Here is a 25,563-nt window from a genome sequence, read left to right as displayed (position 1 = left end):
ACTGAAATCCTGTCTTCTGCTACATTAATCTCACCTAACCAAAACCTGACTCATGGAATAATAAAGTTAAAATAAGACTGCTTGACATTCCTCAGATTGAAGCCAAAGGGAAGCCAAGGTGATATAAGTTGTTTGAAGAATCCCAATTGTCCCCAACTCTTTGGTTGTCTTGGTGACAGTAAATCCTTTCCCCTACAATCAGCCCATTTTGAACCCTCCAAATGTAACTTAATCTATAACCTGACTTCGTTTACCTGTAGGCTCTGTTCAACTAAATTTGTTTCCTTAGGAGATGTATGAGATTACAACTCTGCTTGACTAAATTTCTTCAACTTCTGTGACATTTGAAGAAAGCATGGGACTATGAATCTGCCTTTTTATTTAATTTTTATAGCCTAAGGAGATTGCAACATGTAAAAGAATTAGTTCTCTGTCTCTCTGATGTAAATTAATCTATAAGAAGCCTTGTTAGAATGCTAATCAAAGTTCCGGTTTGTGGAGTTTTTTTTCTACCTCTTGAACCTGCTCATAAGCATGATAACACCTGGGTTTTTGCCTCTATAATTTATGAATTGGCTGTAGTCACCTACTTCACGACCTCAAAATGTAGATCTTGCTCCCATAACATTTAAAAGCCTTTATTTCCTTTAAAACCCCATTCCAGTGATGCTTCCTACAGGAAGCCTTTCCTGATCTCTTCCCTAACAACCACTACCTCTCTTTTCTGACCTAAACCAAAAATAAAAATCATTACTTTGTATTCATTATATATGTGTGCGTACATACATATATAGATATAGATGATATAGATAGAAATATAGAAATAGAGATGAGAGAGAGAGAGTGTCTATACAGACTTATATAGTTACATGCAAGGTCTGCCTTTAAAGTGCAAACTCCTAGAGGTCAGAGACTGTTTCTGCTTGGTCTTTGTATCACCAGTGCCTGATACATTATACATTTTTTTTTTTTACTGAGGCAATTGTGGTTAAGTGACTTGCCCAGGGTCACACAGCTAGTAAGTGTTATGTGTCTGAGGCCGGATTTGAACTCAGGTACTACTGACTCCAGGGCCGGTGCTCTATCCACTGCACCACCTAGCTGCCCCACATTATACATTCTTAATAAATGTTTGTTGTTTGGCTAATTGATGGCTTCATCCCTATTAAACTTCTTCTAATTAGCGCACGCTCACATCCAAGTCCCAGGAGCAAAGAAGCTTTTGCCTGCGATATCTCCGTGCAGAAGGGGGACCCTCTGTTTCCTTTTCCTTCTAAAGGAGAACTCAAACTTTGGGGCTCCTCCGAAGGCAGTTTGCTGCCGACCCGCCGTACAACAGGGAAGTGCTAGGTTTGAAGATTAGCTGCGTCCTGGCTGACCCTGGGTAAGTTGCTTGCCTTCTTCAGGCCCGAGGATCCCTTTTCTGGGAAATGAAGGGGCTGGAGGAGACGACCTACAAAGTGCCTTCCAGCTCGAATTCTCTGAGCCGGCCCATAGACTCGTTATGTTTCTGATCACAGAATCAGAGCTGAAAGGGACATCCTTCTCATTTGCCAGAACAGCTCCCCTGAGAAAGGGACCCCGCCCCGCCACGCCACGCCACGCCCCTCCCACCTGAGAGGGGAGGAGGGGACAGCTCAGTCCAGACTGGGGCGCTCTCAATATCAAACGTCAATCCTAATTTGGCCTTTTCCCAACATCCCCCACAGCTCCTAGCTCTTCCCTCTGGGGCCAAAGGAACAACTCTGTCCTCCATCAAACGATTAAAGAGGCTATCGAGCCTCTGCCCATGGAGTAAGTGGGGTTCATAGCGGTGAGGTGCCAGATAACAGGTGTCAGAGGCAGGGAGGGCTGGCAGTGTGCTGTTAGAACCTCTGGGATCACTTCACATAGTAGGTGCTTCAGAGATACTGGATGGGGAAAGAGGGGAAGCAGAGGAGACAGCGGCGTCGGGTGGCTCTCAGCACGTCCCTCTCCCAGCAGCTGTAGCAGACGCAAAAAACAACAAAAATGCGAGAAAGCAAGCCATCATCCCAATACCAGGAGCCTCAGCTCTGAAGGACAGGGCAGGACCTCTCAGGACCAAACGGCTCCCAAACTTTGGACCAGAGCTGCTGCAGCAGAACGTCGTGGACTAATAGTTCCCCAACATCAAAACAAAAGGCTGTTCTGCAATACTGGCACGTCCTGTGCGATCCCCTGGCTTCCAACAAGATTCCATCGGCGACCCCTAAACGAAGAAAGGGATACTTGTGCAGTTGGGGGGCAGGGGTTCTTGGGAATGAGGCCTCTGATTGCTGGGAGCCTGAGGCCAGGAGAAACCTGGCTTCGACTTTAGCTGTGTGGTAGCTGTGTGACCCAAGGCAAGCTACTTCACAGGCTGGTGCCTCAGTTTCCTCATCTGAAAATATGGGACCTGTCGGCCTGGCTCCCACATCTCCAAGGCATCAGGGGCAAGAGAGACCTGCGCCGGAACTTCGGGCGACATTGACGAATTGTTTGTTCCAAAGGCAGGCAGGAGGCTTGCCCAGACTTCCTCTCCCCCCGCCACCCCCACCCCCACCCCCACCCCCACCCCAGCCAAGCCTTACTTCCATTTCTAGGCCCTTCGGGAGCAAGCTGGAAAAAAGAGGATAGTTCTGGAAAGGCGGTGCTGGTGCGGCCCGGTAATGTAGCCTGGAGGGGAGGGGTTCCCCTGAGGCGGAGGCGGAGGCGGAGGCGGAGGCAGTTTAGGGCTGAAGCCTCTGACAAGTGGACCGACACCACGTGACACTCCCCTGCCCCACTCCCCATCAGCCGGGAGATGCTGGCGCCTGCTAACAGCTGTCCGGGAGACGCCCTGATCCGATCGCTGGCTGGGCCAGGAATGAGGCGCCTCCCGCTGGAACTCCCTAGTGTGAGCCGGCAGTTCAAAGCCCCCTCCACCCGGGAAGGTGAGATTGACATCAATGGTCTGTAGGCAGAGCTCTTCTTGGGGGGAGGTGGCATGGGGGGGGTCACCCCAGAGCTTTCTGTCTCCTACTCTTGCTGCTCTGCTGAGGAAAGTGTTTTGGGGGAAGGGAGTGGGAGTTAAGGCACCAGAGAAAAAAGCTGGTGGAGGGAGGGCTGGTGGGGGTCATCCCCATCCCCCTGCCTCCAGGACCCCACCTACCCACGTCCACCTCTAATCTAAGCAGCCTTTAGACGATTTCCCTCCTTCGTTTGGCAATGTTTACCTCCGCATAGGGCATCTGTTGTTCCTGAATTGGACTCTTAGATCCTGTTCCTGAATTAGGTCTATCCCACATCCCTCATGCTGCAACATGAGCTCACTTCCTCGGGTTCTGGGCTCTGGGGACAGGAAATTCAGCTGCTCCCCATGAGCCCCGTAAAAGGCTGTCTGGTAGGCATCACCTTCTCCCCTGCCTCCCCATTGCCCTGAAGGGCAGGTAAGGAAAGGGATCACACTCCCCTTAGACCGCCCAGGAAAGTGGAAGAAATCGCAGTTCCCAGGCAGAACTTTGGGGGAGCTGGAACCCCTGGGTTCTCCCTCCTCATTTCCTACTACAGGTGGATGGAAGCCAAGACAGAGCTGGGTGCTGCCCGAAGCCACTGGGCTGACAGAAGAGGCTCCCTAGGATCCTCCACTACCCAAGGGGTAGGCAAGCTCTCCTCTCTTTTCCTCCATGCAGGGCACCCGGCTTCCCCATACACAAGTCCTGTCTTCCCTAGACACCTACTTGCTTTTCTCCTCTCTTCAACCGTCCTCCAACCTCCAGAGCTCCCTGACTATACCGTTTATGGCTCCACTGGGTTGGGTCCTTCCTGGGGCTCTGGTTGCTAAGCTGATGGTGCAGCCCAGAGGACCTTGGATCTGGGGGTGGAGGGTGAGGAACAATGAGCCCTGTCCTGAGGGCAGGGTTGGGGTGGCCATGCCAGCTTCCTTCTTCATTTACCTGTCCTTCCTCTTCCTTCCCTCAGCTTTCTCTTTTTCCCTATCCTTTCTTGGTTCCTCATCTCTTCCTTATTGTCTCTTATTGTTCACTTTCCCTTCAAAGGATCAGGATGGGAAGGGGAGGTCTGATTGTTAGTGCATTAGGCCCCTCCCAGCCCTGCAATTCCAGCCTCACCGCATGGGTGGTAGAGAAACCACAAGGAGCTGGCTGAGAGGTTTGAACAGAAGGAGAGGGGAGGCAGAAACTTTGGGAGAGAATGAGCACCAATAGGGTTAGGGGAATAAAGTCTTGAATGTGAAATATGCCTTAGATATTATCTACTCTAACCTCCTTTATTTTATAGAGGGGCAACCTGAGGCCCTGGGAGGGGAAATGTCTTGCCAACATTCATATTGGCTATAAAAAGCAGAGCCAGAATTTGCATCCAGGTCCTCTGACGTAAGGGGACCTTGTGAAAATCAGACATATGGAAAGTGAAATAAGTTGCTTCTGGAGGCAGGGTAGCACATCCCCTGCAGCCTCCAAAAGACCAGGAGGGAGGGAAGGAAGAAGGAATGGAGGGCCTAGCTAGCTCCGGGTCAGCACAACCCAGTGAACATGTATCAACCATCTCCCAGGGGCTGGGCACTAAAGATGCAAAGATGCTGGTTTGCATGGTCCCTGCTCTGTCAGAGCACACATCCTACTGGTTCATAGTATTTGTGTCCATGCTCAGGAATCCCCTTGGGTTCTACTGCAGGGACACAGTCCACTTTACAGGTTGATTGGCTAGGCCTCTGAGGTCCCTTCCAGCTCAGACCTTCTGGGATTTGGCTTCTCTACTCGGCCACAGATGGGGTCGGCTGGAGGAGGGTTGCCTCAAGGGACCGGGAAGATGGAGTGGGAAGACAGCTCAGACAGCAAAAGCAGAATAGCCCTGAGGACCTGTGTGGAAGTCCTTTGAGCAAGGTCCAGAGGGACTGGAGAGGGTGTAGCAAGGGGACTTAGAAGGAAGTTCCTAAAAGATAGAGCTAAAGCTTTCTTTGACACCAGAGGGGGCAAGGGAGGAGAAGGGGGGGCATGAAAACTACTCTTAAGGGGAATCATTTTCATAAATACCTTCCCCTCCCCACAAGGCCCTGACTACACAAGGGCATACCCAGGGGCCAACCTGCAGCCTTTCTGAGGTTCAGGAGAGGCAGAGAGGGCAGTTAGCTATGGCCTGGTTGAAGAAGAAGGAAGCTTTGGGGTGTCCAGGCATGCCATCACCCTCTTTTCAGTCCCCAGGTAACTGCCAAGTCAGAGAAGCCCAGTGGTCCTAGGCCATAGGCAGAGTAAAAGCAAACCCTGAAGTCTAGCACCGAAAGTCTCCTTCCCTCTACCTCAAAGAGCCCATCCCCAGCTACCAGGAGAAAATTCACCTCGAGACTACAAAGGAGAGAAAGGGCTGGAATGGGCCAATGCCCGGCCCCCCCACCTGAGAACACCAAGGGGTGACGGCACAGCTCTCCTCCACAAGACACCACCCAGGGGGCTCCACAGTAAAATTCTCATTTCCCGGATCATTCCGGGAATGGTTGTGGTGATCGACATCCCAGAAAACTCAAGGGCGTGCATCCCTCTTTGAGAAGTGGTGCCCCAAATGCCCAACCCATCTCCAAGCCGAGAGCAGCTCTCTGAGCCGCTCATTAGAAGCACTTTCGGCTTTCCCCTGCATTAACTTCTGACAGGGAGAGCTGAGTGTCTCCAGCCTTCTGCAGTCAGACGTGGAGCCTGGTGACCAGTTTGCATTCCCTGCTGCCTTGCAAAGTGAAGGGGATGGTCACTCCAGGGGATTACACTTTGGACGGGGTGCACAATCATTCCGTGGGGAAAGGCCTTCCTGGTCCCCAGGGGCTCACGACTCTGACCTTTACCTGTCTTGTCTCCCCAGGACCTCACTGAGGGTCTGGGTCCTACACAGGGGAGGGATGTGGAAGGGGGTCAGTGCTGCCACACCAAGTTCCTGGTGTGATGCCGTGTTGTCCTTGTGTTCATAGGGACGTTGGGTGGCAGCAGAGTCCTACAGGGGATCCCTGAGCATGGATGCAGGTGCCAGGGAGCTGGTTCCCGTGTTCTCAGCCTGGGATGGTGGGGCTGGCAACTGGACGGAGATGGGCATGAGGCGCCTCATTCTGAGCCGGAGCAAGGACGAGGGGCTCGTCTTCAGCGTCGTCATCCTCGCTCTGACCGAGGCCGTGGGTCTGGCGGGCCTGGCCGGGAACGGCATCATCCTGTGGCTCCTAAGCAGCCGCATCTATCGGAACCACTTCTCCATCTACCTCCTGGATCTGGCCAGCGCCGACTTCCTTTTCTTGTGCTGCCACATGGTGATCGTCATTCCCGAGACTCTCCAGCACGACTTCAGCTTCCCCCATTATGTCTATGACAGCCTCCTGGCCCTGCGGTTCTTCTTCTACACCGTGGGCCTGAGCCTCCTGGGGGCCCTCAGCGCAGAGCAGTGTGCCGCCACCCTCTGGCCCACGTGCTACCGCCGCCGCCGGCCCCCCCACACGTCTGCCATTGTGTGCGCCCTGCTCTGGGCCCTCTGTCTCCTCTTGCACTTCCTGTCTTACGGTACCTGCGGAGAGCTGTCTGGGGGCAACACGGGGACCGTGTGCAGCCAGATCGGCCTGGCCCGGGTGGGCTTGCTCTGCCTCCTCTTGTCCACGATGTGTGTGTCCAGTCTGATCTTGCTCATCCGGGGGGAGTGCGGTTCCCAGCGCCGCGGGCCCCAGAAATTCTACCTGATGATTCTGTTCCCTGTCCTCACCTTCCTCTTCTGTGGCCTTCCCTTTGGCATCTACAGGCTGTCCCTAAACTGGCTGGACATCCCCGCCTACTACTACTGCCTCAGTGTCCTCATGGCCTGTGTGAACAGCTCAGCTAAGCCAGCCATCTACTTCTGCGTAGGCAGCCTCCGGCAGCGCAGCTTCAGGGAGCCCCTCAAGGCCGTTCTGCTGAGGGCCCTGGGGGATGAGGAAGAGCTGGGGGAGGGGGGAGAAATGCTGGACACAGGCCCTGTGGAGATGTGAGCTTCAGCCCAGGTGCAGCTGCTCCCCTGCCCCTGCTAACGACACAGGGCGCATTGGCCTAGCTTAGTTCCCAGAATCTTTTTTTTCTCTGGTGGGAATGACCACTGGCCTGGGGTCCCAGGATTTCTCCGAGCCACCAGGGCACCTGTTTGTAACATACAGACGCTTTAGCTCGGCCTAACCGTCCTGCCCCTTGGCTAGGCAGAGGAGAGGTGAGGCTTCCCCATCCCCTAGCACGGGAGCCCAGTTCATTCCTCACCAGGACTGGCTGCCTGAAACCACAGGGTTGAGATGCCGAGGTTGCTAAGGAATTTGAACTCCTGCATCAGTGAGAAACAACTGAACTGAGTATCTGGTCATGTCTCTCTGCACCCCCAGGAGCGCCCGGGGCCTCTGGCCGCCCTGCTTCCAGGGGATTTCCTAGCAATGACCTCTCCAGACCCCAGGGTCTCCATGCCCTCCCCCCATGCCTGCCCTGAGGCAGCATCCGAGGGCCTCACTGTTTCTCCCCACAGTCCTTCCTGTCCCAGGCAAACAAGCTCACCACAGGCCTGCGCTCCCCGCATCCCCACCCCATCCCCCAAGTCAAGCTGTGGCTGACACAGCCCAGGGGTCCGTGTGTGGGGCCTTGAGCCCCTCCTCTTGAGAAGCAGCAGAAAACTGGCCTCCAGACGTAGAGGGCTCATTAAGAAGTCTTGCCCGGGGGGCGCAGTGGATTAAGCACCGTCCTGGATTCAGAAGGATCCGAGTTCAAATTTGGCCTCAGACATTTGACACTTACTAGCTGTGTGACCCTGGACAAGTCACTTAACCCTCATTGCCACCAAAGGGGGATCCAGAGCAAGCTCACCAGGATGGTGGTGGTTGGCAGGGTGGGCCAGGTGTCAGGCGGGTCCTGGAGCCACTGCAATATCCAATCTAAAGCACCAGAAGTCAAAGGTGAAGAAAGAAAGACTTGAGATCCTAGTAAGAAGGAGGCCCAGGAGCCCCTGGTCTAGCCTCCCCCCCGCCCCCTCCACGAGACACCCCCTCTCCCAGCTCCCATCCACATGACCAGCCTGCCTGTGTTTCACAGTTCGGGGCGAGGTCACTGACTCTCCAGGAAGCCCCTCCCCGGCTCTTCTTTAGAGAATTTCCTTGCATCAAGGCCAGACCTGATGCTCTTTCACTTGGGATCGGACATTTAGAGCTAGAAGGGACCTGTCAGGCCACCTGGCCTTAAGGGAAACCGAGGCTCAAAAGCCTGCCAGCGGTCAACAAGCTTATGAGGTACCAGGCATTTCCCCATGGCCTCTGCTCACCAAGCAGTGTCAGAAGCACTTACTATGTATTTCTGACCCTCTACCCACAATGTAATGCTGCCTAATGGGGGGCAGCAGCGCAGCAAAGCAGAGCAGAAGAGATTCATTCTCCCCTAGACAGCCCTTTGAATGCATGAAAACCCCCAAGGGCAGGGGCTTGGTGGGAGTAAGGGAAGGAAAATAGTTCAGGTCAGGATAAAGCTATCACCCAGTCTCAGTCCCCAGAGGGGAAAGGGCATGCCCCAATATGGACCTGAGAGAGGTGATGTGACAGCCCAGTGGGAGGAGGAATGGGAGCCAGTGATGATCCTTCCAAAGATTGCCTGGACTTGACCTTTCCAAGTTCAGCTAAGTTCTTATCACTTCTAGTCAATGGGTGGGATGCCTGGGTTCTCCATCCCCTCCACACCAAGGCAGACTGCTGACTTTAGAGGGAGGGGGCAAGCTCTTACTCCAACACATCAACCATTTTTCTGTCTCTGTTGACACAGATGGATGCTAAGGGTTGACCGGTAGGGCCCTGTGATCCTACCCAGGGCATAGCAATTTCCAGCAAACAGCAACAGGAAGAGAGGGGACCAGAGTGGAGGCAGCCAGCCAAGAATGAGGCCCACGAGTGCCAGGCCAAAGAAATCAAAAGATGTTTTTGGACCATCACGGTTCCTTTATCCAAATCACTGATAAAAGTATTAAATGGCACAGGTCAGACAGATGGCCAAGGCAATTCCCCGGAGACTTCTCTCCAAGTGAAAATGCTGACCTTAATAGCACCTAAGTGGGTGGTGCCCACTCATTACCCTTCCTGTAAGTTCATGGCATCACCTGATATCATGGTCATCTTCAGGAATGAAGGACCAACAACAACAACACTGACCCTCTCCTTAATTACCCATCCTAGAATATTGCCAAGATGGGTATTCCCTGGAGCCCTCTGGCTCCAGGATCCACTCTCCCCGCTCTTGAAATGTGCCTTTGGTCCTTTCCTAGTCTTGAAGTACCTGTGCTGGTGTCTGTGAGGCCCCCCTCTGTCTCTTCTCCAGATTCAATCTCCCTAATTTCCTCACTCAGGCCACATAGGAGATCATCTCCAGGACCCTCACCCACCTCTGGCTGCTTGGGAGCTTACCAAGCCAGGCACTTTGGAAATGGGATCCCAGAGAAGCCCACAATATGCTGGATGCAGTCTGGCAAGGGCAGAGGATGGACACCAAGAATGCCGTCACCTCCCTCCTGGCACTTTAGACAGCTGACTTCAATTCACAGAATTCCCAAAGGCATTCACAGAATTGCTTAGGTCTGTTTCTAAGTAACCCTCCCTCAATGGGCCTATGAGCTCACTGGCGGCTTCATAATTCCTTCAGTGTTTGTGGGAAGGAAGTGATAGCAGGAATTGGCGCGTTCTTTTTTCCATCTCTGAAACCTCTGCATTTGTCCCAGATCTTCTCATGGGATGATCTCATGCCTTCCCTGGGACAAATCTAGAGGGAGTGGCACTTGTGAGGTAGGCTTGGGGTCACAGGCTGAGGTTACTGGATGTTCCCTACAAGTGGATGTTGCTAGTCTGTTTATTTATTTTTAATAGCACTTTATTTTATTTTCTCCCAATTACATGTAAAGATAGTTTTCAACATTCCTTTTTGTAAGATTTTGAGTTCCAAATTTTTTTCCCTCCCTCCCTTCACCCCAGCTCCAGAAGCCAACAAACAATCTGAATTAGGTTCTACATTACAATCATGTTAAACATATTTCCATATTAGATGTGCTAAGAGAGGAATCAGAACAAAAGGAAAAACCATGAGAAAGAAGAAACAAACAAAGAAATCCCATAATCTGTTTACTTATTAAAGAGAATTGAACCATCTTCTGTGTGTGCCCCACCCCACTGACTTGAGGTAACAGCTCACACTGTAGTCTGACACAATCAAGCCTCCCACACTTACCTGTGCCCTCCACTCTCTAAAGCAAGACTTTTCCTATAACTCATGGAGACCGCTTTTCCTCCCAGGGAAGAAGACACCCACATCCTCCCCTGGGGAAGAGTCCCATGTGGTTAGAGGGGGGGCTGCAGACCCATCCAGTGTCCACCAGGAGTTCCTAATGTCAGAAAGATACATGGTAATACCACTGTACACATGCATCTACATATGTACATGTGTGTGCCTCCACATATCTGTGCTGCATATGCCCTGATGTACGGAGAAATAGACACGTGGTCCAGTGGGGGAGCTGAGCATGTTGTTGATGCTGCAATCCATGCCAGGGCTGAGTGACGTTGAGTTCAGAAGGAAGACCCAGAGCAAGATACAAGCACTTCCTAAGAGGGAGTAGTTTGGCATGTGGTCACATGCTATTATGATGATTAGGGTTGCAAAAGTATATTTCTTATAGTGATTACAGTTACACTCCTTATAATTAATACAGTTACACTCCTTAGCTTAACTAACACCTGAATTGTCCTGGGATTATATCATCATTTGGTTACACACAGGTTCTTCTACATGGGACTATATCTTTACTAAAAATCTCAAAATTATTTCTTATCCTAATAGCTGTAATTGATAAAACATTAGCAAGTCAATACAAAGCAAAGCACTCAAGGCCTGATAACTGATCTCCCCTCCCCCCCACCAATCATTTTCTCAATTTATTGAAAATTGGATCGATTATAGGCTAAGCAAAACATACCATTCTATAGAGGGCAATCCTCTACAGGCAATGCAAATCGGAGGGGGCAATCCCCTACCAAGATGCAAAATGACAGAAAATTTTCTTCTAGAAATATGGATGGGTGGCTTATAGCTCAGGTCATTCTGGATGAATTGAGGGATGAAGAGGCAGGAGATGCTAGAACATGAGGATTAGTAGGAAGATGGCATGACTGATAAAATAAAGAACAGTTCTGACACATCTTGGTTGTGTAGAGTAAGAAAAATGAGGCTTAGTTATTTTTTTAAATAGAATTTTATTTTCCAAAATATATGTAAAAACAAAATTTTAACATCAATTTTTTTAAAACTTTGTTCCAGTTTCTCTTTCCCCCTCCATTCCCACCCCCCACCCACAAGAACTCAAGCAATTCAAAATAAGTTGTATATGACTAGTCATGGAAAAATTCCCATATTAGCTAGTTGTGAGAGAAAACAGTCAAAAAACCCAAAAACTTCAGATTAAGGAATTGTCAAAGAGGAAAAGAAAAAAAATTTTAGATGTGTTTCCATCTATTTTCAGATACTATCAGTTCTTTCTCTGCAGATGGGCTGCAATCTTCATAAGTCCTTCAGGGTTATATTGGATCATTGCTACCAGTGAATCAAAAATTGATTGATTTGAGAATTTTGAAGCTACATTGTAATTGTATTGGGTTTCAGGCTAAATAACATCAATTATAATAACATGGGTGATTTAAAATATGCTTTTAAAATATGCCACCATGTTAAATTCTCTGAGATATTATAAAATGCTGTTAGAGATGTCACTTCCCTATTGAATTATTAAAGCAACTAAATTTATATCATTTGGCTAAAATAAGTTTAGTAGCTTATGAATTGGGCTACTAAAAGATAGTGAGATTATTAAAGAAAAACTAATAAATATTCAATGAGTTATATTCTCCTCCAAGCTAGCTCCTAAAGCATTTTTAAAGTATTTCAAAAAAAAAGTTTTTTCAAAAAAAGTATTTCAAATTTTACTTTCAAGTTTCTTTAAATTTCAAAAGATAATGATTTCAAATTTTACATTAATTTCAATTTCATAAGGAAATTTCATATTTATCAAATTTTCAAAATGTTTGCAATACCTATAATTTCACATTTCATTTAAATTTATCCAAGGATGATATATATGCATATAAAGTAATTTTGAATTGAAATTTCATTCAAATTTTCAAATTATTTCAAAAGGTTTCCAATCTCAAAAGGTGAATTTTTTTAAAGGTGTTATACATGTCATCTCAAAATCACATTTCCTTAAAATTTCAGATTTTAAGTTTACAAATTTTGTGATACCATTCCAATCAATAAATTTAGTAGTTAAAAAATTTAGATAAATATATAAGATTTCCCTTAATTTCCCCCTTGGCCCAGGTAAGTCTTTTTACAAAGTGTCCCAATCATAGTTTTAAACTCCCTATTCACCCCTTCAACTTGGCCTGAGCTTTGGGGTGATATAGGGTATGGTAGCAGAGTTTATCACCAAGATAGTGTAGGGGCCAAATTTAATATGGGGAGAGTTAAGTGAGTGGCTCGCCATGATATTGGGGTTCAGAAAATAATGTGGGACCTCTAGGTCGAAAGCTTCCTCCCCTCCAAACTGCTCTTTTTAGTTATTTCTCCCAGGCCAATAAGAAAGGAGCTTAACAACCTCTTTTCCACAAACAAATCAGATTTTATTAATGAGAATAAAATACACAGCAAAGGTGAAATTAATAAAGTAAGGACAAGGGAATAGAGAAAAAGAAAAATGGATAATCCCTCTAACTCTAACAAAAGCCTATACAATCCCCAAACTCACTTCCAGCTCTGCTAATTCAAAGAGCCAGGCTCATTTTATTAACTCACCACCTGGGGTTTGTAGTTTCAATGGGAGACAGCTGTGCAGCCAAGGCCACAGGACAAACTGCCAGGAAAAAACTCTCTCTCCTCCGCTCCCGGAAACTCACCTATTAGAAAAGACAGAGCTCCCCTCAGTGAGCATTTACTCTCCCTCCCCAAAAAGGGAAGGTCCTTTGAACTGCCTGTGGAGAGTGGTTCCCCTGCTGACATCAGCAGCATATGTCACTCAGGGCAGGCCAGGTGTGGCCCATATCCAATCAGTTTGCCAAATTCCATTATTTTACCACAATAGGAATCAACCTGAGTTAGGACGGAGTCTGTAAAATGTGACCCTCTGTCTGAACCAATAAAGGCTAGGGGGTCAAATCTGGAGATGATCTCTTTAAGGACTATCTTAGCAACAAAGACTGAAATTACCCTAGAAGAGAGAAAGACTTCAGCTTATCTAGTGTGTTGGTCTACAATAACAGGGCAGTGTTAACATAGTCAATTTGGAGATGTTCATATGGGGTCTAGACCAAAGGATACCCTCTAAAAGCAACTTTTCTAAAAGCTGCTGGTTATAAGAATGATTTGTGTGACAAAAAAGCATACAGAGATTGGCTATAGAGAAGACACCTGGGGCCACCCATCAGTTGATTGTGTCCACCATTCCCTAAGTACTAAAATGCCCCCCCTTTGTGAGTTAATGTTAAAATCTCTTGATGGTTTACCAGTGTCAGTGACCCAGACCAGTCCCATCTGTACCCCAGATAGTGCATTGCACTTCTTCCCAAGGGACTTCACTTCTTTCTCACTCTAGTCTTTGTTTCTCGACAGTAACATTTTCTGATGTCTGACAAGTAAAAATTGACTATCTCCTGAGGGCACAGCATAGTGCATTGAGAGCCAAGAACCAGACCACAAACCTCATCCTCTAAGAGAGACCAGCAGCTGCTATGATTCAAGGGCATGGAGGTACTCCCCAGTCCACAGTAGTTAGTTGACAGATGTCAGGTGTCATAGTGGGATGAAGGGATGTTCTGAGGTACTAAAAGAGCACCTCAGATACCACACCCTTCTGCTCATGGACAAAGAGGAAGAAGGCTTATATTATTATAAGCTGGAAGGCTCAGAGCTGGTGCCAAGAGGAGAGCTCTTTTAAGCTGTCACCAGATGTGCAAACAGCAGAGTATTAGTTAAAGCAGTTAATGTTTTAACGATCTCATCAAAGGATGGAGTAGACTGTCCAGAGTAACTCAGAACTCTAAATAGGACGTGGAGCTATTTCTTTGTCTTCCTTCAGGCTTTGTTGAGTTCCCTTCCAGGTAAATTCAAACAGGTACTGGATAGATTCACTAATTGGAAAACTGCTGAGCATAAATCAACAAGAGTAAAGCAATTTAGCTGTATCAGGAATGTTGGAGACAATGGTATCCAGATTAGTTACCTAGCATAGGAATGAATAGCACAGAGATTTTACATAAAGAGCAATAGAAAGGTTGTCATCAGAGACTAACCTAGATGTTCTAGAGTCCCTTTATCAATCAAACATGGTCCAAAGAACAGTTCTTTACCTTACTAATTTAACGTTAGAGAGGCCTTACATGAAAAAGAGTAATAAAACTAAAGTTGGCAATTTTAGAACACTTTTGAAGATATCCAAATTATAATTGCAGAAGTGATAGATACTAATAATAGTAATAATTTTTCACAAAAATCATTAATCTCACAATGATTTTTTAAATGTCCAAATTGTAGTTTTCTTTTTATTTTTTTTGTGGGGCAATGGGGGTTAAGTGACTTGCCCAGGGTCACACAGCTAGTAAGTGTCAAGTGTCTGAGGCTGGATTTGAACTCAGGTACTCCTGAATCCAGGGCTGGTGCTTTGTCCACTGCGCCACCTAGCCCACCCCCAAATTGTAGTTTTCAAAGATAACTGTGGTTTAGATGGAAGGGCATCACCTTTTATCTCAAGAAACAGACATAGCTGATCTTAAAAGCCTTATATTATTAGAAAAATTAGTCCAAACTAATTCAGAGTTAATAACCACTACTACTTAGTAGTGGCATAAGTATAAGTAGTTGTTACAAATAGAGAGAGAAAGAATAAGGTGAACAGTCAATATCTCTAAGTACACTCTACAAATGTCTTTCAATAATGTTAAATATTTGGCATGAACAGCAATGAGTGATGTTACTGTTAAAGGATCAAAAGTTAGTTATTTAGAATCAGGAAGGCCAAATGTTCACCGTTTCATGTTGGAAATCATTGTTTCCTTCAACAGTGTCTACATATATATAAAAAAGAAAACAAAAAAATACAAAAAAAAAAACCCCAATGCCTACATACTTCATTCTGAGGGGTACTAAAGTTTCTCCATGGCATAGGATTAGGTGAAGAAAACCAGCCTGTCGTGGGCTGGTCCTAAGGTTTCTCTGCTTCTGATCTGCCTTTTTCTTTCTGTGCACAATCTCTAGCACAGATGACCCTTTTTTTCCACAATAAAAACAATCTTCTGCTTTGGACTCAAGGGCAGGTGTTAAAATCTTAGGGTCCCAATTACTCAATTTCTTTTCTTTCTTGTTTTTATTCCTTTCAAAAGCTATGGCTTTGAGCTCACTAATATTCCTCTTATGACACTGACGGGAATTATTCATGAAAAACTCTGATTTCTGAGGAAGCCTGATTGACAAAAATTGTGTTAATGATTTTGGCATCCTTCAAATGGGTTAATAGGGTCAAGTGCTACATAACTTTTTGCTCCTTTGCAGAGAAAGACATAGAACTGGTTTGGGGTCTCTCTTTTTTTGCCTAATTTCCTGAAACTTACTAAAATTCTGTCAGAGCCTCTTTTGCTTGAACCAGTCTGTTCTCATCTATAGGAAGGTTAGGGTCCAGATTTCTCTCGAATTTAGGGATCTGGGGATGGTATTCAGGGGGAGGCGATTCCCCCAGCTTGCCTATCTTTCCTCACTTACTATTTCCTGTCTTGGTTCTGTGGTTTCAAAGTGTGGTGGAGAGATAATATAGTTTCCTCATTTTCAATGCCTTAAGGAGAAAGTTCACTATACTACTTGAGATGAAAAATTACTAATTAATTCTAATAATTCTATGACTTGGGTAGCTAGTCCAAGCAGTTCCCTACCTGCAAATGAAAGAAAGAGATGATAGGTTCAGTTTCTTGGATATCCTGCAACAATAGAACAAAGAGTTGACTACTGTGATCACAAAGGTAAGAAAAGAGAATAGAGGTAACAATTGTTTTTTAAAATGTTTAAAATACTTAAATAACTAACCTAAATGTTTCTAAGTTAAATAAGTAGATAGATAGATATAAAACTATTTCTAACATATTTGTGGCTTAACTAAAGAGTTTCTTTTTTCTGACAAACTGTATTTCTTTTTTTCCTTAATTTGTCATGAGTTCTTTTTCATTTTTGTTATTGGCAAGTTGATTTGCCTCTCTTTTCATTTTCTGAAACATTTTTATTTAAAGTTTTGAGTTCCAAATTCTATCCCTCCCTCCTTTCCTCCCTGCCCCAGACTGCAAGCAATCAGATATAGGTTATACATGTGCAATTATATAGAACATTTCCATATTTGTAATTTTGCATAAGAAGACTCAAATAAAAGGGGAAAATGAAAGAAAGTGAAAAATAACATTCTTCAGTCTGTGTTCAATAAATATCAGTTCTTTCTTTGGAAGTGGATAGTATGCTTCATCGTTAGTCCTTTGGGATTACCTTGGACCATTTTATTGCTGAGAATACTTAAATCATTTACAGTTCTTCATCAAACAATATTGCTATCTCTGTACACAATGATCTCCTGGTTCTGCTCACTTCACTATACATCAGTTCATACAAGTCTTTCCAGGACTTTCTGAAATCATCCTGCTTGTCATTTCTTATAGCACAATAACATTCCATCACTATCATATGCCACAGCCATTCCCCAATTGATGGTTATCCCTTTGATTTCCAATTCTTAGCTACCACAAAAAGAGCTGCTATAAATATTTTTGTACAAATAGATCCTTTCTCCATTTTTAGATGTCTTTGGGATATAAACTTTGTAGTGGTATTGCTGGATCAAAGGGTACACACAGTTTGATAGTCCTTTGGGCATAGTTCCAAATTGCTCTCCAGAATGGTTGGATAAATTCACAACTCCACCAACAATGGATTAGGGTCCCAATTTTCCCACATCTCAACCAACAGCCAACATTTTCCTTTTCTGTCATATTAGCCTTTCTGATACATATGAGGTGGTGCCTCAGAGTTGTTTTAATTTGTACTTCTCTGATCAATAGTGATTTAAAGCATTTTTTTCACATGACTACATGGAATATAGCTTTCATTTCTTTGTCTGAAAACTGCCTGCTCATATTCTTTAACCATTCCTAAATTAGGGAACAAATTGTATTTTTATAAATTTGACTCAGTTCTCGATATATTTGAGAAATTAGAAGGCAATTTTAATATTCATTTTTCTATAAAATTTTGAGTTCCAAATTTTCTATCCCCTTCCATTCCCTCATCCCTCCCTAAGGCAGTAAGCAATTTGATACAAGTTATTTTATTGATTTTTTCATAAAACCAGATTCAGTTTTATTTATTTGTTCAATGGTTTTCTTTCTTTCAATATTATTAATCTCTCCTTTGATTTTCAGGATTTCCAATTTGGTGTTTAATTAGGGAATTTTCATTTGTTCATTTTCTAGGTTTTTTAGTTGCATGTCCAATTAATTGAGCTGCTTTTTCTCTATTTTATTGATATAAGAAATTAGAGATATAAATTTTCCCCTAAGTACCACTTTGGTTGCATCATATAAATTTTGATATGTTGTCTCATTGTTGTAACTTTCTTTAAAGAAAGTATTGTTCCTATGATTTGTTCTTTGACTCCCTTGTTATTTAGGATTAAATTATTTGATTTCCAATTAATTTCAATCTCTTTTTCCATTTTCCATTATTGAATGCAATTTTAGTGCATTATGATCTGAAAAGAATTTGTTTACTATGTCTGCTTTTGTGCATTTGGTTGTGAGGTTTTTCATGTCCTAATACATGGTCAATTTTTGTGTAGGTGCCACTGAGGAAAAAAAAATGTATATTCTTTTCTATTCCCATTCAATTTTCTCCAGAAATCTATCATATCTAACTTTTCAAGAATTTTATTCACCTTCTGAACTTCTTTATTGTTTTTTTGTTTGTTTGTTTTTGTTTGGGGGGGGAGGGGGTTGGTGAGGCAACTGGGGTTAAGTGACTTGCCCAGGGTCACAGAGCTAGTAAGTGTTAAATGTCTGAGGCCATTTGAACTCAGGTCCTCCTGAATCCAGGGCCGATGCTCTATCCACTGCACCACCTAGCTACCCCTTATTGTTTATTTTTATGAGATTTATCTAGTTCTGAGAGGGGAAAGTTGAGGTCCCCCACTAGCATAGTTTTATTAGCTATTTCCTCCTCTAACTCATTCAACTTCTCCTTCAAAAAACTTAGATGCTATACCATATTGCGCATATATGTTAAATATTGATATGACTTCATTGTCTATGGTACCTTTCAGCAAGGTATAGTTTCCTTCTTTAACTCTTTTAATTAGATGTATTTTTGTTTTTACTTTCTCTGAAATCATCATTGTTACCCCTGCTTTCTTTGCTTCAGCTGAAGTGTAATAGATTCTGCTCCCAGCCACTTGCCTTTAACCTGTGGGCATCTCTCTACTTCAAATGTGTTTCTTATAAACAATTGTAGGATTTGGGTTTTTTTTTTTAATCCTTTCTTCTATCCACTTCCATTTAATGGGTAAGTACATGCCATTTACATTTATAGTTATAACTATTTCCCTCCATGCTATTTTTCACTCGTTTATCCCCTCTCTCTTACCCCCCACCCTTTCCCTCCTCACAAGTGTTTTACTTATAATCACCACCTTCCCAAACATCCCCTCCCTTTTATCAGTCCCCCCCCCCCTTCTATTATCCCCATCTCTTTTTTTTTACTTCCTTATAGGGTAAGATAGATTTCTATGTTCAACTATGTATGTTATTTCCTCTTTGAGCCAACTTTGATAAGAATAATGTTTAAGCTTTGCCCACCACCCCCCCATCTTCCCCTACATTTTAATAGTTCTTTTGTGCCTCTTTTATGTGGGATAATTTACCTCATTTGATTTCTCCCCTCCTTCTCCCAGTGCAATTTCTTTCTCACCCCTTTATTTTGTTTTTTAGAGTATCATTCCGTCGATATCACCTTATATCCACATCCTCTGTCTACATATACTAATTGCTCTTATAATAAAGTTATTAAGACTTACAGATATTATCTTGTCATATAGAAATATAAATAGTTTAAACTTTTTGGATTTCTTATGTTTTTCCTATCTTCTTTTTTACCTTTTTATCTTTCCCTTGAGTCTTATATTTGGAGGTCAAATTTTATATTCAGCTCTGGCCTTTTAATCAGAAATGCTTGAAAGCCCTCTATTTTGTTAAATATTCATTTTCCCCCTGAAGAATTATATTCAGTTTTTCTGGGTAGGTGATTCTTGGTTGTAAACCTAACTCTTTTTGCCTTCCTGTCTATTATATTCCAATCCCTCTGGTTTTTTAATATAGAAGCTACCAAATCCTGTGTAATCCTGACTGTAGCTCCATGATATTTTAATTGTTTCTTTTTGGCTGCTTGCAATACTTTCTCCTTTATCTGTGAGCTCTGAAATTTGGCTATGATGTTCCTGGGAGTTTTCATTTTGGGATCTCTTTCAGGAGGTGATTGGTGGATTCTTTCCATTTCTATATTGCTCTCATGTTCTAATATATCAGGGCAGTTTTCTTTGATAATATTTTTTTGCGTGTGTGAGGCAAAGAGGGTTAAGTGGCTTGCCCAGGGTCATACAGCTAGCAAAGATAATTTCTTGAAAGATATTGTCCAGGCTTTTAAAAAAAATGATGACTTTCAGGTAGTCCAATAATTTTTATGTTATCTTTCCTGAATCTATTTTCTAGGTCATTTGTTTTGCCAATGAGAAATTTTATATTTTCTTCTTTTTTGTATCTTGAAGGCCCATAGAGTCATTAGTTTCCACTTGTTAGATTCTAATTTTCAAGGAATTATTTTCTTTAGTAATGTATTGTACTTTCTTTTCTATTTTGCCAATTCTGTTTTTAGGGAGTTATTTTCTTCAGTAAATTTTTGTATGTCTTTTCCCATTCTCTTAACTCTTTTTTCATGATTCTTTTGCATTACTCTTATTTCTTTTCCTAACTTTTCTTCTACTTCTCTAATTTCCTTTTTTTTTTTAAGTTATTCCAGGAATTATTTTGGGGCCTGAGACCAAATTACATTTTTCTTTGAGGTTTAGTATGTAACCATTTGGGCACTATTGTCCTCTTCTAAATTTATGCCTTGGGGGCAGCTAGGTGGCACAGTGGATAAAGCATGAGCCCTGTATTCAAGAAGACCTGAGTTCAAATCTGGCTTCAGACACTTGACACTTACTAGATATGTGACCCTGGGCAAGTCATTTAACCCTCATTGCCCCACCAAAAATAAAATAAAATAAATTTATGCCTTGATCCTCCCTATCACCATAGTAACTTTATATAGTCGAGCTTTTGTTTTTGCTCATTTTTCTCCCTATTTTATGACTTAACTTGGTGTTTTTATGAGAGAATTGGACTCTATTCCTGCACTTTCTCAAGTTTTTGTGCTATGGCTCTGGTTCTTACTGCTGGCTTTCACTGGGCTTCAGGACTTAGCTGCTTCCCTTCTCTGGAGAGTAGGCTCCCCTTCTGGCTTGTACTGGGGGTGGGGGATGAATCCTCCCTGTTGGCCTCCCATGGGTGTGGGGTTTAGCTGCTGGCCTGCTCTAGGGGTGGGGCCTTGTTGCTAGGTTGCTATAGTAACAGATTCTTTCTGGTGACTGGCCCTAGAGGAAAGATATTGTTGCTGGTCTGCCCCAGTGGTGATGCCCTGCTGCTGAGTTACTATGGAAATAGGCCCTCTCTACTATCAGGCCCTAGAGGGGTAATTTTGATACAAGTCCACCTGAGGTTATGGGACCCCTGTTACTGGGTTGCTATGGATAGCCTCTCTTCGGGTAGGCTCCAAGGACAGCATTTCACTGTTGGCCAGCCATTGGGTGGGGCTTTACTACAGATCTGCAGTGGAGTCAAGGCCTCCCTGGTGGCTTGTGTTGGAGGTCAGATTTCTGGGGTGGGGCAGCTCAGACTACTCACTTGCCTAGGGGGGTGCTAGTTTGCAGGAGGGTGGAGCCTCCATGGTAGATTGCCCCAGGCTTATAGCCTTGCTGAATTTCCCCTGCCTTGAGGCTGACTATTGCTGCTGCTGCTACTCTTGTACCTTGTTTATCTCCCACCCCAGTAAGGCAGACTTTTTTTGCTGGGCTGGTAAGCTGCTTCCCTGCTCCTGAACCAATTTTGAGGCAGTTTTCTAGTTGTTTGGAGGGAGATTTGGGAGGATTCAGAGGGTTCTTTCCTCACTCCACCATCTTGACAACTGAAGTCCTAAAGAGTTTCTTAATGTACAAAGTGTTATCACAAAGAATTAAAAAGAAAGAGAAAATAAGTTCACCACCTACTCTTTTAACCCACATATGGTTTGAATGGCTGGTGAAAGAATAAAATAGAAGGATTAACAAGAATTCTGATCAAAACAACACATTAGGACAATACATATACAGTACAGGCAATTAAACAAGGACCTGTTAATCCCTGTGTGAGATTTTCCTAGGAGTTTACTCAGCTCTCTGTGAGGTGAGCTATGACTTTTTCTGAGCTTGTGGCTGCCTGAATTTGTCACAAAGAGCAATTAACAAGAGTAAATCCCTGGTTTTGTTTTTTGGGGGTTTTTTGTTTGGTTGGTTGGTTGTTGTTTTTTTTTTTGGTGAAGCAATTGGGGTTAAGTGACTTGCCCAGGGTCATACAGCTAGTAAGTGTCAAGTGTCTGAAGCCAGATTTGAAATCAGGGACTTTTGAATGAAGGGCTGGTGTTCTATCCACTGTGCCACCTTGCTGCCCTGGTTTTGTTTTTTAAGGAAAAAAAACATGAATATCCTCTGTAACTAAGCTATTGCTGTCTACCTGAACTGAGTAAGTGGGTCCCTACCTACCCTAGTGGCAGTGACAACCAGCAATTCTAGCATCCCCTTACTTTATGCCTCCTTTTCCATATAGAATCACAACAGCCATGATGTCACCGGCTACTCCTGTAGTTTAGCATCTGGCTGTTTGCTACACCTCATCTCCCTGTTCCATCTCTCATCTATAGCAAAGAGAATCCTAACTAAATCCCAAAACTCTAAATTCTACAGTGATAAGATGCTAACTGGCCTAACCAATTGGCAGCCAGAGGTAAAACCAGGCAGTTTGTAATACCTTGTAAGAATGTTCCCTAGCAGCTTGTTTCTTGTGCTGGAGACTTAACCCATCCTAATCAGTCTATATTGTGGGAAAATACAATTTCCAAACTGTCCCTGTCAGAAAGACAGAGTGAGTAACCCACAGAAAACCAGAGTAAAGCAGTCTGGGAAAATAGCATCAATTTTCATTTCTCTAATTAGCAAAATAGGCATGTGCATGCAGAGCTTCTCCCAAAATAGAGAAGCTCAAACTTCTTTGGGGAATGAAGGTATTTAAACTTTTGCCCACCTGAGTCCTTGGGCACAAGGCAAATGGTCCATGCATGTCAAATAACTCTGGGTTAAATTGATGCCCATGCGTATATAATCTGAGTTCAGTCAAAGACCTTGATCTATTAGTCCAGGTTTTCATGCAGCTCTTCTGGGAAGTGCAAGAGCTCCAACAGAAGCATGGTTTGTATTTTCATTAACCAAATCATTGGCATCTGAATTATTTAATTTTGCACAATCCCATCTCTTGGTCAAGGGGTCAGTTCTACTGACTCCCACAGACTGAGGGACTATTACTTGGAACATAATTTTTCCAGAGATAGCATTCGATAATTTAGATGCCAAAAGAATGCCTCCCCAGACAGCAAGGAAGACAAAGAGAATGTGAGGAGGAGAATGATGGCACCAAACAGAAAAGAGTGGAAAATACCTCCGAGTCCTCCAGGGAAGAGAGAGGCCTCTGTGCCCCATGTTTTTAGCCTCAAGGCCCACTCCTGTAGATGTGGACATCGTCAACTATTTGTTGGGACTGGTTTGCATAAAAACACTCCTCATGGAGAAAAGTGCAGACTCCGCCCTCAGTGGCCAACATGGGTTCTGGAGCACTACCCAGCAAGGGAGTCAACTTGTTCTTTAAGGTCCATGATCAGGGAGCTGTGTGACAGCTCAAGACAGAGATTTCCAAAGAGCTGTGACTGTGGAACTAAGGCAGTAGCAGAGGCTGCACCAGACCCACCCATCCACAGGAAGGCAGAGGGACTGCATGCTTGCTACATTTTAGAATGACTACTTCAAAAGAAGGTACTGGGGAGGAAGTAGAGTCAGGAAGATAATACAGTGATGGGAAGGAGTGAACCACGGTGTAGGTGCCAGTCCAAAGGGGAGGCAGGGTGAGACAGGTGTGGCTCCCACAGAGGAAAAACAACCCAGTGTTAGGGGGCAGAGTAAAAGAAAAGGTGATGCCTCCCACCTGCCCAGACTCTCCCACACAGGTACTACAGGGCTGTAGTCAAACACAACCCAGGGCTGAGTGAGGAGTGATCTCCTGATGATGCTGAGGCAGGGCTCCACTGGTACCCCCTCAGAGAGCAACATAGTCCTCTTAGTGTCCCAGAAAGCACTGGACCCTGGAGAGAAGAGCTGAGACAGGATCTGCAGCAATGCCCATGAGTGAATTGTGTGTCGGTGAGATGGTTCCCACGATTCCAGGGAGGTTGGTCATGGCAGTAGTCAGCTTGGCAAGAATCCACCTCTTAGTGATCCCCAACACAGGCGCTCACCCCCCTTGTTGAGCCTGAGGACTCCGAGTTGTGAGGAAACCATTTGGACTTTGTGGGGGCTGTTTCTGCCCTAATGGTAAGGTTACAAAATGTCACTGCAACATTGCCCGGGATATCTGACTTGTCTGAGTGGAGGCAGATGGGAACAGAGTGGACATACGGGGATAGTCTAGACCAATGGGTAACAGGGCCACAAATACAAGGTTTGGGGCTTAAATCTAAAGGCCCAAGTTGATCCAAAGTGAGGTTTGTGAGGCCTGGGAAGACTGTGAAAGGGTCAGTCAGACACATGGAAGTCTGCTGCAAGAACACATGGGGAATTCCTGTCACAGCTGTATTGACCCATAAATCAGAGTGGGCTGACCAGACTTCAATCTGAGAATCAATGGATAGGCAGAGCCAAGAGGAAGACAGGTTTAGAAGGTTTATGACCTTTTCAATCAAGGGTCTAAGCAGATGTGGGGTGACATGAGAGGTGCTGAGCATGGTCAAATGGGGGACAGAACTAGCTGTGAAGAAGGCCCCGATAATAAAAGCCCCCAGCACCAAAACCAATCCCCCTAAAATGAGGAGTCAACAATGTGGTTCAGAGCTATAGAGTGACCTGACAAGGCAAGATAGGACACAGAAAATGAATCTGAGGGCATGTAGGAGGTAGAGGCAGGATCTTTGAGGTACAGGGTATAGTCAGCCCTCATCCAGAATATTTGGAATGTAGTCTCCTCTAGATGTCATCTTCTTCTCATCCTTTGGGTCTTGGGGCAAGCCATCTGCTGTAGCCATCATTTGCTCTGGGGCTTGGGTGAGCCAGGGGCAAAGGTTCTCACTAGGTTGGGCAGTTCAAACTGGTTCAGCATCCTTTTTGAGGTGGGAGATGTGTGTCCAGGAATCAACTCCCAGGAGCTTTGCTGCAGTGGCTGTGGTCAGCACCACTTGATATTGTCTTATCCACCTGGGTTCAAGAGAATCCTTGTGGAAGTGTTGTTTTTTTCCTGTAGACCCAATCACCTGGTTCAATCAAGGTCAAGGGGAGGGGGTGTATCTCCTGTGGACAGAGACTGAAAAACAATAGCCCCTTTATGGTCTTGCATATTTCTATACTGTAATCTGTCAAATATCCCTACACTAAGGGGGATTCTGCTCCCCAGGAAGGAGGGACATGGATTTATTTACCTGTAACAATCTCAAAGGGACTAAAGTTAGTCTTTCCAAAGGGACCAGACCTGAGGAATGGAAGGGAAATAGGAAAAACTTGTGCCCAAGGAGCCTGGAAATCATGGTGGAGTTTCCCCAATAGGGTCTTTAGGATCCTGTTGGCGTTTTCAACATGGATGATTGTGGGTGGTATGCAATGCAAATGCTGGGTTATCTGCCAAGAGGAAAAGAGCAGGGCTAATGGTTTTCCTGTGAAGTGGGTCCCTCTATCCCCATTAATTTCCCTAGGAACCCCCCAGGTGGGAATGATCCTTTCAAGCAATGCTCTCCCACCACCCCATGGTGGCTGCCCAAGAAGGGAACACTTCTACCCAGGTGGAAAACATACAGACCATCAGCAAAGCATATTTTAGTCCTGGGCTAACAGCATGAAATCCACCTGCCAGACTTCAACGGGCCACTTGGAACTGGAAATTCCCCAGGAGATGATTTTAGGGGCTTGGCAGGGTTGTACAGAGGGCAGATGACACATTGGGAGGCCATTTTAATGACTGATCTGAACTAGCCCCACCAGTACTTCTGGAAGAGGCTGCTCCATCTGTCGGCACTCCAATGAGTTCATGAGTGCGAATATCATGTTTATTTGGTGGCC

General features: G+C 44.8%; 1 protein-coding gene across 1 annotated transcript; it reads left to right on the top strand.

Moving 5' to 3' along the window:
• The first annotated feature begins 2,680 nt into the window (after positions 1-2,680).
• On the top strand, positions 2,681-6,988 carry LOC122731717 (mas-related G-protein coupled receptor member E-like). The gene is made up of 3 exons (XM_043971988.1): positions 2,681-2,933; positions 3,550-3,637; positions 5,954-6,988. Exons 2-3 carry the CDS (start codon positions 3,554-3,556, stop codon positions 6,986-6,988), a joined length of 1,119 nt encoding a protein of 372 aa, XP_043827923.1. The 5' UTR covers positions 2,681-2,933; positions 3,550-3,553.
• Positions 6,989-25,563: the final 18,575 nt, after the last annotated feature.

This window comes from Dromiciops gliroides, chromosome 6 (assembly GCF_019393635.1).
Source record: "Dromiciops gliroides isolate mDroGli1 chromosome 6, mDroGli1.pri, whole genome shotgun sequence".
Taxonomy (NCBI): Eukaryota; Metazoa; Chordata; class Mammalia; order Microbiotheria; family Microbiotheriidae; genus Dromiciops; species Dromiciops gliroides.
Note: the sequence above shows the minus strand (reverse complement) of the source record. Positions and strands in the feature narration are given on the sequence as shown.